This window comes from Parus major, chromosome 1A (genome assembly GCF_001522545.3).
Source record: "Parus major isolate Abel chromosome 1A, Parus_major1.1, whole genome shotgun sequence".
NCBI lineage: Eukaryota > Metazoa > Chordata > Aves > Passeriformes > Paridae > Parus > Parus major.
Window position 1 is genome coordinate 49,389,431 of NC_031773.1, and position 10,637 is coordinate 49,400,067.

The window sequence follows — 10,637 nt, forward strand, 5'->3', positions numbered from 1 at the left end:
CTGCATGAGAGTTACACTCTGTGCCTGAAGACGTGCAGAAATTCCAGTGGCCTGATGAAAGATCAGGAGCAGAATGAATGCCAAGTCCAGTGCTAAAATGCAGCACTGGGTACTGGACATGGGAGGGCCAAGCTGTGGTTCTGTCATTGATTCTATGGAAGACTTCTTGCCAGCCCACCATCTTCCCATTTGGAATGTGGGAAAAGGGAGTACCTTCCATATGGCAGCTGGGCCCAACCAACAGGGAGGTGTGTTGCTTCCCTTGGGTTCAGGTAAGGGACACTGAAAACAAATGTATCAACTGGTATGGCCCAGTGATTATTATACTCTACTGGTGTTCCAGATAGGCAGCAACAAGGTCCCAACAGGAAGGCTGAGGTCAGAAAGCTCATGTGAAACATTTGGATATGCTAAAAAGATCCATTTCTGCTGAAATACCATCTTGTTGATTATCATGACTGTGTTAGGAAAGCCTCCCAGAAATCCTGTATGTGTGATGAGAAGTTTTGGGCACAGGTATTTAATGAGACACGAGCCTTTTACTCTGCTCCTTGTGTGTTTTTCCAATCAGTGAGGATAACCCTTCTCCACACTGTGTGAATTCCGTTTCCCATGGAGCTGGAGCCCACAGCTCATAGATAGAGGGAGCATTGTTCCCTAGCAACCATCTCTACTCTTCAGCCTTCATCCAGGACCTTGTACAAACCACCAGTCACCACACAGGGATCATGGACCAGGTGAGAGAGGTAGTTACAGAAGAGGTTTTGCCTCGATAAATCACAGATAATATTGGCATTTTTTAATTTTATTTTTTAAAAATAATTTAGAAAATAAAGGAGAGAGAAATGTCATTTCCACATCCATGGGGCTCCTTGGGTTTGGAAAGTCACTGAAACCTCCTCACACTTTAGAGACCCAGTCAAATGTGTAAGGCCTATGAGACCATTCTTGGCCACATCTGGTGGCTGGTGAGATTGGCCAGTTCCCCCACCCGTCTATGGAAGTTTTCTGCCTGGGGAGAACAGCTTCCTTTTTCCTCAAAGGCTGCATGTCAGGAAGAAGTGTTAGGCTATGCTAAACATCTTTCAGAAAGAAAGATCACATTTAATCCTTTTTAGCTCTTTGATCAAGATCTTTTCTGACTGGTTGCCTGTTGTCCCTCACAGAATTAGTTTAGCAAAGCAAGTAAGTAAACATATTTCTGTGGTTCCTGTTATCCAGGAGGATGGTAAAATGGCCTTAAAGTCCTCCTTGCCTCAAGGTGTGGTATTCTCTGAGCAGTGCTTTGACTTCAGGGTCGGATATAAACTGAAAAACAACAATCACATGCAGTTGCAGTGCTTTTATAATAACAGTGACAACATCATCATTGTTTGTTCTACAAACTAGAAAGTAGGAACAGTCGCAGGCTTTGGTGTCATTTTTGACCAGGAGGAACTGGGGAAATTATTGATGAAAGGGATTTGGGAAATGAGCACATTGCCTCATTACACAGAAATTCTGCTTTGTTGGAAGAAATGGGAGAGGAGGAATTTCTACATCAGCAGACTGGAAAGTTCTTCCTACTGAATATAGTAATAATAACAAACAGACATGGGTTTTTTTAAGTAGGAGGTGGGAGTTAGCACAGCAGTTTATTTAGCAGCAGCTTCCTGCACTTTGATCATGTGTAAGTGTACGGCTCTTCTTTAAAAATAAAGAGGAGTGAGAGGGAAAAGAAGCAGATCATTCCCTGTGAGTTTTTTTTGTGGGAGAGGCTCTGCAGAGCATGCAGCACTGACTCCTGGAGTCTGGCTGATACAATAACTTCAGCTTCAGGATCCCAATACTGTGTAAGACTTGGTGCTGCAAAGATCTGTCACAGCGTAAAACCCAATCCGCTGCTGATTCAAGTCAGCCCTGGTGGAGCACTGGGCTTCCTACCCCATGGGCTGGGCCTTCATTCCCAAAACTGCCTCAAGAGCAGAAGGTAAGCCCTGTGTCATGTCCTGAGCTAATCTGACGAGTCCAAACATGCATTCCTACCCCATCCAGATCCCATTTGTCCTGCTGCTAGTGCCAGCAGGCTCACAGTCTTCCAGCACTATGGGGCAGGGCTTTGGTTTTGTCACAGCCTTGCATGGGCTACACCTACCAAGTCCCCCTGGGATGGAGACGTGACAGAGGGCTACACAGACATTCCCTCTGCAGGAAAACCACTTCTTGTCCTAGCTGTCCCATGCAAATGCAATGCCTACAGAAGCCACTAAGGGAGACTCAAGGACAGACCCAGGTCCCAGGGATTAGTCATAGCTCAAAGAGCTGTGCAGGGGTGGAAATGCCAGGAGTTTGCTGCACTTTAGGAATGTGGATTCACAGCGTCTCCCTGTTGTTTGTATTCCCAGAAATGCCAAGCTCAGGACAATGCAGCATTAGAAACAGGACAGAAAGGACTCAACGACTGTACTGAAATGACAAAAAACTACTTGACCTGGGCATCTCTTTCAGATTACCAACAGCTGAGTTACAACTTCAACATTAATATCTTCCCAGGTGAGGGGACACACCACCTACCCCTGACCTTCAAGCCACATTGCTCTGGGTAAAGATCTGACCATACATAATACATTCCCCTCTTATTCCTTCTATCCAAGGTCACTGCTTTTCCAGGCTGTGATACCTAAGGAACTGAAATCTAGATACTCCCATTTTATGGATCTTATCCCTTTCTTTTCTTTTACTTTTTTTTTTCCCCCCACAGTGTGAAAAGTGAATGTGAATCATAATCCTTGTTGTCCTGTCCAGAGTTGTCCAAATGGACACCATTTGCAATTTAATGTTCCCTTTCATCTCCAGTTGCTAGTTACCTCCCGTTCCAGTGCCAACATAATTTCTCTTCCAGACTTTTAGACATGTGGAGCTCTGAAATATCTTTCCCAAACATCTGTTTCCAAGGTTCTCCAGGATCCCTCCATCTAAGCAAATAATGGAAACTGAGCATTCATCCAAGAAACTCTGAGATAATTGTCCATGGTTCTTGTTTCTTGTGTACCAGCATAAGGCAGATTAATTTTCCTGATACAGTATATTCCATGACAAGACCTTGCTGGGTATTGAGGACTGCATTGTCCTGGGTTTGTGTGGTTACACAGAAAAGAAGGATGTCTTTCCTCAGGGAGCTCAAAATCATTATTGTCAAGACAAATATGTGATTAAAAGGAAGGTGAAGAGGAAAGGATTAGAGAAACACCACCCCCCCCCCCCCCGCCATGGTTAGAAGTAAAGAGAGGATAAAAAGAGAAGTCACATTTGGCAACTCTTTAAGTATTTTGCAGAAAGTGAGATCAAGAAGGCCTGGAGTAGTAAAATGGTTTTTGGGGTTTTGTGTAGTTGTGCTGCTAGCAGCAGCTAGGAAGCTACTCACATGGATGAGGAGATTCAACGGTAGGGTAAGTGGGCACTTGGCTGAGGAAAGGGCACTGAGATACAAATAAAGATGCCTTGCAGCACCCTCTGTGTGTATCTCATACTTGAGGATGAAAAGCAGATTAATTGGGAAACACAAGTAACCTCCTGGGTGGTGATGGTGAAGTTATTGTTCAGTGCTCAGCCTCAGACCTGATCAAAGGTACTGCAGTCAGCACATGCCTTTTCTTGAGCACTTGCAACTGCTGGCGTTGCTCCCCTGTTCAATTCCAGGACTGCAGTAGGGTGATTTCTACATACAATTCCTTATTTGCTGTTCCTTGCAGGTGGTCCACTGAAGAGCCAAAGCTTGATGAGAGATTCCTACACCCCTGATGTATTTCAGAAGGCAGTCATAGATCCCAGGCATTGGCATGGAAGGACAATTAATGAGCTGGGTATGACTTCTGACATGAAAAGTATATTGCTGAATTCCTGAGATGGGTGCTGCTTCTGCCAAGAACAAAGGATGGGTTTGAGCAGAGGCACAAGGGGACTAGAAACTGGCATTTTAATAAGAGAGAAGCTTTAGAGCTAGAATAATCCTTGGGGTATGATAGCAGTAGGAGGGAAGCTGTAACTGAACTATGATTTCCATTCTTTACAGGGAGATGGTATGAGAAATATTTCCTAGATCTTAACGTGCAGAAAGCAATGAAGGAGAAACATGGGAGGCGTAAAAAAAAAAAAGATTCCTAGAAGATGAAGGTTGAAGGTTGGAATGCATTCAACAATGAGTCTTGTCCTTCTACCATCTAATAAACCTGCCTGTGAAATCTGAACCCATTGCCTGCTAGCTGGCAACAACAGATTTGTTCCTGGTGCTTTCTCCCCTCTCTATTACAGTGTCTCTGGGGAGAGCAGTGTGAAATAAGTCTGAATATGCAAACAAACAAAAAAAATCACTGTTGCTCACTGGTACAGTGGGAAGGATTAGTGTCTGAGGCCCGTACCCTTGGAGAAGGATGTGGAGAGGGCCCCACATGGAAATTCACCTGCTCAGCATGAAAGTTGGAGCAGGACCTGTGAGTGGTGTAAGAGGGCAGTGGTGGGTGTTTGTGAACAAATACTGTTTTCCGGAAGACTCATGACACTTTGACAGCTGCCCCAGCACTCCAGGGAGTACAGAGGATGCACTGGGAACCAACCAGGGTTGTCCCAGCAGCAGAAATGTGCAAAAGGAAATGGAAATTCACCTGAGAAGAGGAGGTATCAGGGTGTTTGTGAAAGGTCACGTTATTTACAGGCCAAGCTGTTGAAAATAAAACCTAAGAAACAACAGCTTATTCCACCTAAAGGAAACAGGAAAGCTGCAAGAAACCTCAGGACTCCTCCAATGCACAAATCACCCCACACCATGCATGTACCCTTACTGAAGCTCTCATAAGCCCCTCTTGCCCCTGACAGCCCTTTCCCTAGCTCAGAGGTGACTCTCAGAGAGAAGCACATGCCTCCAGCATCCAGTCTGTACAACCTGGAGTGTGGGAGTGTGTCTGGGCAGTAAGTAAGGACCACCCAAGGCCTGAATGATGCAGGATTTGCAGGGTCTTTAGTGCTTCCTGATGTGTTTTTCTCACAAATTTAATGGTCTTTATTTCAGGACTGCCTTCCAGCTCCAAAGTGCAGCAATTTGGTGCAGCAATCACAAAGTAATTTCTGGGAATAGCGATGCCCTGTTCTTCCCTGTCTGGTCCTGAGCTCTCACCATTTCAGAAGATTGATGCTTTGCTCAATAATATGAACTGTTTGGGGACAGAATTAGGATAGTTACTTCACCATTGGCTGGTGATTAGATAACAGTATGGTGACTTTGTTAAAGTAGTGAAGGAGGTTAAAATTTAACTAATATGATAATCAAGTGATAATCATTTTCCACAACCAATAATTAACCGGATGTTTCCAGGCAGATGTCCAAGTCTTTCAAATTAAGTAGACTGGCCAAATTGCAGCTTGTAGAAACCTCCCTATGGGTCTGCTTTGTACATCAGTACTGAGTGGCTGCTGTCTGAGCACACACCACTCTGGCCTCCCCTGAACAGCACAGCTCTGTAGGAACAGCCGGTTCTCTGTGTTGCATCCAGCACTGATGGCCAATATAACTCCAGGTACATAATGAGTCTTCTGAGACCACAGCAGGTCCTAATCCAGAAAACATGGAGCTGAACAGAAATCCACTGATGATGTTTGGCGTACTGGAAGCAGGCAGATCAGGGCATAGTCAGCTAATAGGCAACACATAATGTGGGATGAATCCACAAATAGATGTACAAATTTGTTTCTACTAGACATTAAAAATGCTTATTAGCCATTAGAGATAGACACTAGGGCAAGCAGGCAGACTGCAGGATTATGGTTCAGCTGGAAGCAAATGCCCTTTTGCTATTCATGAAGGGCTCATTAAGAGAGTAGATCAGAAGAGAAATGGACTGAAAGGTCCTGTTGGTGCACCACTGGGCACAAAATGGGGTGTTTGCCTCTTGCAGTGAAATGAAGTCACTGTGTAGACCTTTTACAAATGAAAATATTTTATAAGCACTTAAATAGAATAAAATACTTGGTGTTGTATAATGCACTCAAATGTGTGACAGCTGTTTGATGACAAATGAACATACCTGTGTCAGTTCCCCTTCATCTTCTTTGCTGTGCCAAATGGTACAGCTCAGCCAGGAACAAACACTTTCAGACAGGTGACACATGAAAGCTGCAAAGATAACTGAGATTATAGCTTTCAGTGAAGCAGCACAGCTGCTGGGGACAATCAATACCTGAAGTCTCTGAGTGCTGAACAGACTAATTTAGCCACAACCTTGGCAAGGAGCATTTTCCTGTGTGGTACTTTTTGTTGTAGAGTGCTTTGGCTATCCAAACACGTATATGGAAAGCCAGCCTTGGAATCTCCAGGTACCATGTCATATGCAGTTAGACAAGAACAGAGCTGAAATAAGTGCTCATGCTCCCTGCAGCTGAAATCTCCCTTCTATCCATTCTTTGGCTCTCAACAGTTCATTCCTTCTTGCTTGTTTTGTGCTGGTGTTGGCACTTCCCTGCCCACGCTCTGAACTGAGTCAAACTGATAAGCCAGAAGCAGAAAATCAATACAGAAGGAAAAACAAAACCAAACCAAAGTTAACAGGTTAACCAATTAAAATTTCTAAGCAAAGGACCTTGTTGCAGATAAGGCAATGAGTGATGGGATATGCAGATGTTAGGAAAGAGGAGTAGAAGGAAAATGGAGGTGGAAATGGCCTTTCACTGCCTTTTTTATGCAGCAAGAAATTAGTTTGCCTCCTCTGTATTGTCTCACAGAGCTCAGTGCTTTGCAACACAGGTAGCCCGTATTTAAGTGATTTTACAGGGTCTGATCATTGGGTGGCAGCTCTGAGCCAGCGTTTTTGTCTGACAAGTCAGAAATTGGAAGAAAGTGTATTCTTCTCTGGTTTAGCTAAACCATTCACTGAAATTACTATTTAAGAACTGTTTATGTCGCCTCCAAACAGTCGGTTCACTCGAAATACAATCACACTACAAGGATTTGAAGTAGGAGAAACCAGTTTCACCCCAGCTTCTGCAGTGCTCTCCTCACAACTTTTTCTTACAGTAATGGCTACTTCCCAGCTCAGGTTTATGCATCACTGCAGTTAAATCACAGGTCATTTTGCATGACATCACATTTAATAAATATTTCCTATTCTTCAAACAATATTGTGTTTTTCTTCTCATTTAACCCTCTGACCTCTGCCTATCTCATGCTATCCTGAATGATTCCAACCTTTGGTGTCTCCACTGTGAATGACTTCAAATGGCTTACATAAAGAGATGGTAACAACTGTAAGAACAGAAGACAGACACTGCAAAGACTCTTGTTAGGATCTTCAGCCAACTATTCTATTCAATCCTTTGTGCTGTAAAGCTTGCACAGAAGTAAAACCTAAATTCAGAGCTACAGCTATCCTGAGGTAAGCCCAGTATACCTAAAAGAAAGGAGTACTTACTGCTGATCCTGCCCATAATGGTATAAAAGAGAAATCCAGCACTGCTTGAAGTGACAAGAGATCACAACAAAAAAGGAGCAGGTGAATTGACTTCAGTGCATTTCATTCTCAGGCACTGAGTTTAAAATACAATTCTGTCTTACATTTGAAGGCATTAAAAAAACTCTTATTCATCAAGGGAGAATGGTGATTTGAGGGTTAGGAATTACCTGTGGTGCTCTACTTGATAGTGGTAGAGCAAATGAGCCAAGGAGCAGGAAGGGTATAAAACAAAACCAAGATTCAAATGGTCTGTTCCTCAGGGTTCACTTTGTATTTTCCTTGCCACAGACTCCTCTCTGACAGAGCCAAGGCTTCATGGATTGAAGCTGGAAGAGCAGTGACCCGGTGTCAGGGGTGGGATCACTGCACTTGGAAACAGCACAAGAGGTTTAAGAACAACAACTCCTTACAGATGGAGAATAGGCTCTTTCAGATTTGGGCAAAACAGGGGTGAGAGCTACATTGAAAAATATACAAGAAGGTTCTATTGCTGATTTTAGAGAACAGGCCTAACAATTTTTTATGCTGAGTTGCCGTTTTATCCCTCTTAATAACATTCCTTTTCTTTTAAACCCTTGGATTCATTGCTTCTGAGCAGGAAAACTGATTATCCAAGCTCATTATGGGCCCAAGTGAAATAAGTTTCTTTTCCTATAACCCGAGAGCCTTGAACTGAAATTGATTAACTATTTTTAGAAAGAAGCTCTAGCTAAATCCGAGTTCCTCCCCTGCCAATCACACCTATCAGGGGAGTGCAAAACAAGCCTATCTAAATGCAGGTGCCTAGGAATTATGGCCTGTCCCTTTTACCAAGTACATTAATATAACTAATAAAGAGGTGGGGTTGTTCAAGATCTTTCACTATGTTGGACTAGGAGCTGGAGAGGAGAGGTACCATTTTTGGAAAGAAAATGGGATAATAAAGGTGTTATATTTCGAATTTTTAGTTTGGTTGTCTAACATACCTGCAACTCCAGCAGCATCTTCTAAATCTCAAGGCTGGCAACTTTCCTTTTCCAACAGTCTTCTTTAGGGTTCTGAAGATCCTTGTATTGTCTTCCTTGCCACTGCTGGATGAAAAAAACCACAGGACTTGGCTGCTGCCAACAGCCCACTAGCTGGCAGCTCTCTAAGGTGCCAACTGCATACAGACAGGAGATGACCTAATGGGGTACACTGTCTTCCAGGAAGCCAGAAGAAACCTCTGGCCACATTTCTTGTACCTTCCTCAGAAGCTGCAGGCCTCAGATTTTTCTGTGACACAGGAAGAGGTCAACTCTGCCAACTACAAGTGTCCCAGTTCCAAGATATGAAAGCACAATTCAGCTTTTGAGAAAAATCTATATTTTTCCCGTAAATAAAACAGGGACAGGGGCCATTTTCTGGCTGCATCTGCAGACTTGCTGGTCTCCTTGGTCTCCCACAGAGTTTCTTCACTCTAAAACACAGATAAAGTTCTATGTCTCTTTTATTCAGCTCAAAGTGCACAACACACTGTGTTACAGCTGTACTCCGAGTGAAAAAGGATGTGCTTTGCACAGCCTGTGTGCAGACCTGCTGGGATGCTGCTGAAGGACACTGGATACAGCCTCACCTGGTGCAGTTGTGTCCGTGTTGCCCAGTGGGAATCGCTGCCACCCTGTGCTATCTCCCAAATGGTGCCAGGTTGTTATCTTGGAGAGCACTGGTTGGCACAGGCAAAACCGTGGCAGGGGGAGTGCTGACAACAAAACACTACAAGCAGTTGCAAGGCAGTGTGTGATACTACATCTTGGCCCTGATTTACTTGGCACTAATAACTCAGGCAATGTGACTGCTAGCATCAGCATTTATGAAGCTCACGAGCTTTCAGGGATATTTTGCAGTCAGTTTTTCAAAATAAAGGACCCTTGTCTCTTAGAAGTATTGAGTATGAAAGTTGAAGGGAGAAAACAAAGGGAGAAGACAACATTTTCCAAGAAGCTACAAACAAGCCCATCTTTCCTTCACATGACTTACAAAAGCACTAATTAAAAAGACCTGACCCTCACTCCTAAGAGCCAGATAATTATCACGAGACCCAGGAGTCAATTTAATTTGTATCAGCTTCCCCAACTACTCTGCAACGTAGGATATTTTCCCAAAGAGACTGTTCTGGTCACCTTCCCACTCTGTCTTTGAAGACATTATATAAATTTGAGTCATTATAGACAATTTGGAGCTATTTCTTATCAGTCACACACTGGCTGGGACCAATGCAGCTCTTCTTTGTTTACATTCCACTATTAAAGTCAGACTTTGCTTCAGGGGCAAAAAGTATGTCATTGCTAAAGGATGAGGAGGTAAGGGAATATGTGTCTTTTTGTGAGAGAGAAATTGTGTTCAGGCAAGCTGGGAGGAATTCAGACAACAAGGTTTCCACGGCCTTTTATTGAAACCTGTTTCCAAAGGAAATGCTGAAGAAGAAAGGAAGCAGTTTTCTAGCCTCAGACTTCCATCCAGGGAGGTCAAGATCTGCAGCTGCAGTAATTCCTTACAATTTCCATAGGTGTTTGGAAGGTGACAAGACTTAAGAGATAAACAGGTGAAAATTCTCTGTCCCCCTCATTGCAATGGGTGATACCCATGTGCAGCCTGCTCTTACCCTATGGCTAGTAAGGAATTTTAGGGTCAGATATTCAACACTACAGTCTGAGAATGATTTAAATACTCAGGACTAGAGATAAGACTTAGTGGTTTACCTTTATCATTCTGAAACAAGTAGATATTTATCTCTACCTCCACTAACAGGTCAAATTTGAAGTTGTGGTTTTCTTGATCATATCCATGGATGTTACACACCCAGGGTATTGTGAAGTTCTGGCTGTCAGGGTGTTTTAGACCTCTGTGGGACCTTCAGGTCCATTTCTTGGTTCAGAACCATTTCTTTGCTCCTGGTTAATCAGAAGGAAAAAAGCATGACTAGCTCAATCGGATGTGTGGTTTCTAAAGCCTTCCCCACATATATTTTATTCTGTTTCCAAATCAATATTACATTATGCTGGCATACTCCTGTAATTCAGTAAGTGACATGAATAAATTCTCTAACATCAAATACTTCCTTCCTTTCCTTCCTTCCTTCCTTCCTTCCTTCCTTCCTTCCTTCCTTCCTTCCTTCCTTCCTTCCTTCCTTCCTTCCTT

At 43.4% G+C, this 10,637-nt stretch overlaps 1 protein-coding gene across 1 annotated transcript; it reads left to right on the plus strand.

Moving 5' to 3' along the window:
* Nucleotides 1-25: 25 nt before the first annotated feature.
* TEX33 (testis expressed 33) lies at nt 26-4,226 on the plus strand. Its single transcript, XM_015628258.3, has 4 exons — nt 26-737; nt 2,385-2,532; nt 3,732-3,842; nt 4,052-4,226. Exons 1-4 carry the CDS (start codon nt 729-731, stop codon nt 4,141-4,143), a joined length of 360 nt encoding a protein of 119 aa, XP_015483744.1. The 5' UTR covers nt 26-728; the 3' UTR covers nt 4,144-4,226.
* Nucleotides 4,227-10,637: the final 6,411 nt, after the last annotated feature.

Bases quoted from the DNA above. Each gene is read 5' to 3' on its own strand.
- TEX33 (XM_015628258.3), top strand. The intron at 2,533-3,731 runs GTGAGGGGACAC...TGTTCCTTGCAG, and splicing joins CAACATTAATATCTTCCCAG to GTGGTCCACTGAAGAGCCAA. The intron at 3,843-4,051 runs GTATGACTTCTG...CATTCTTTACAG, and splicing joins AAGGACAATTAATGAGCTGG to GGAGATGGTATGAGAAATAT.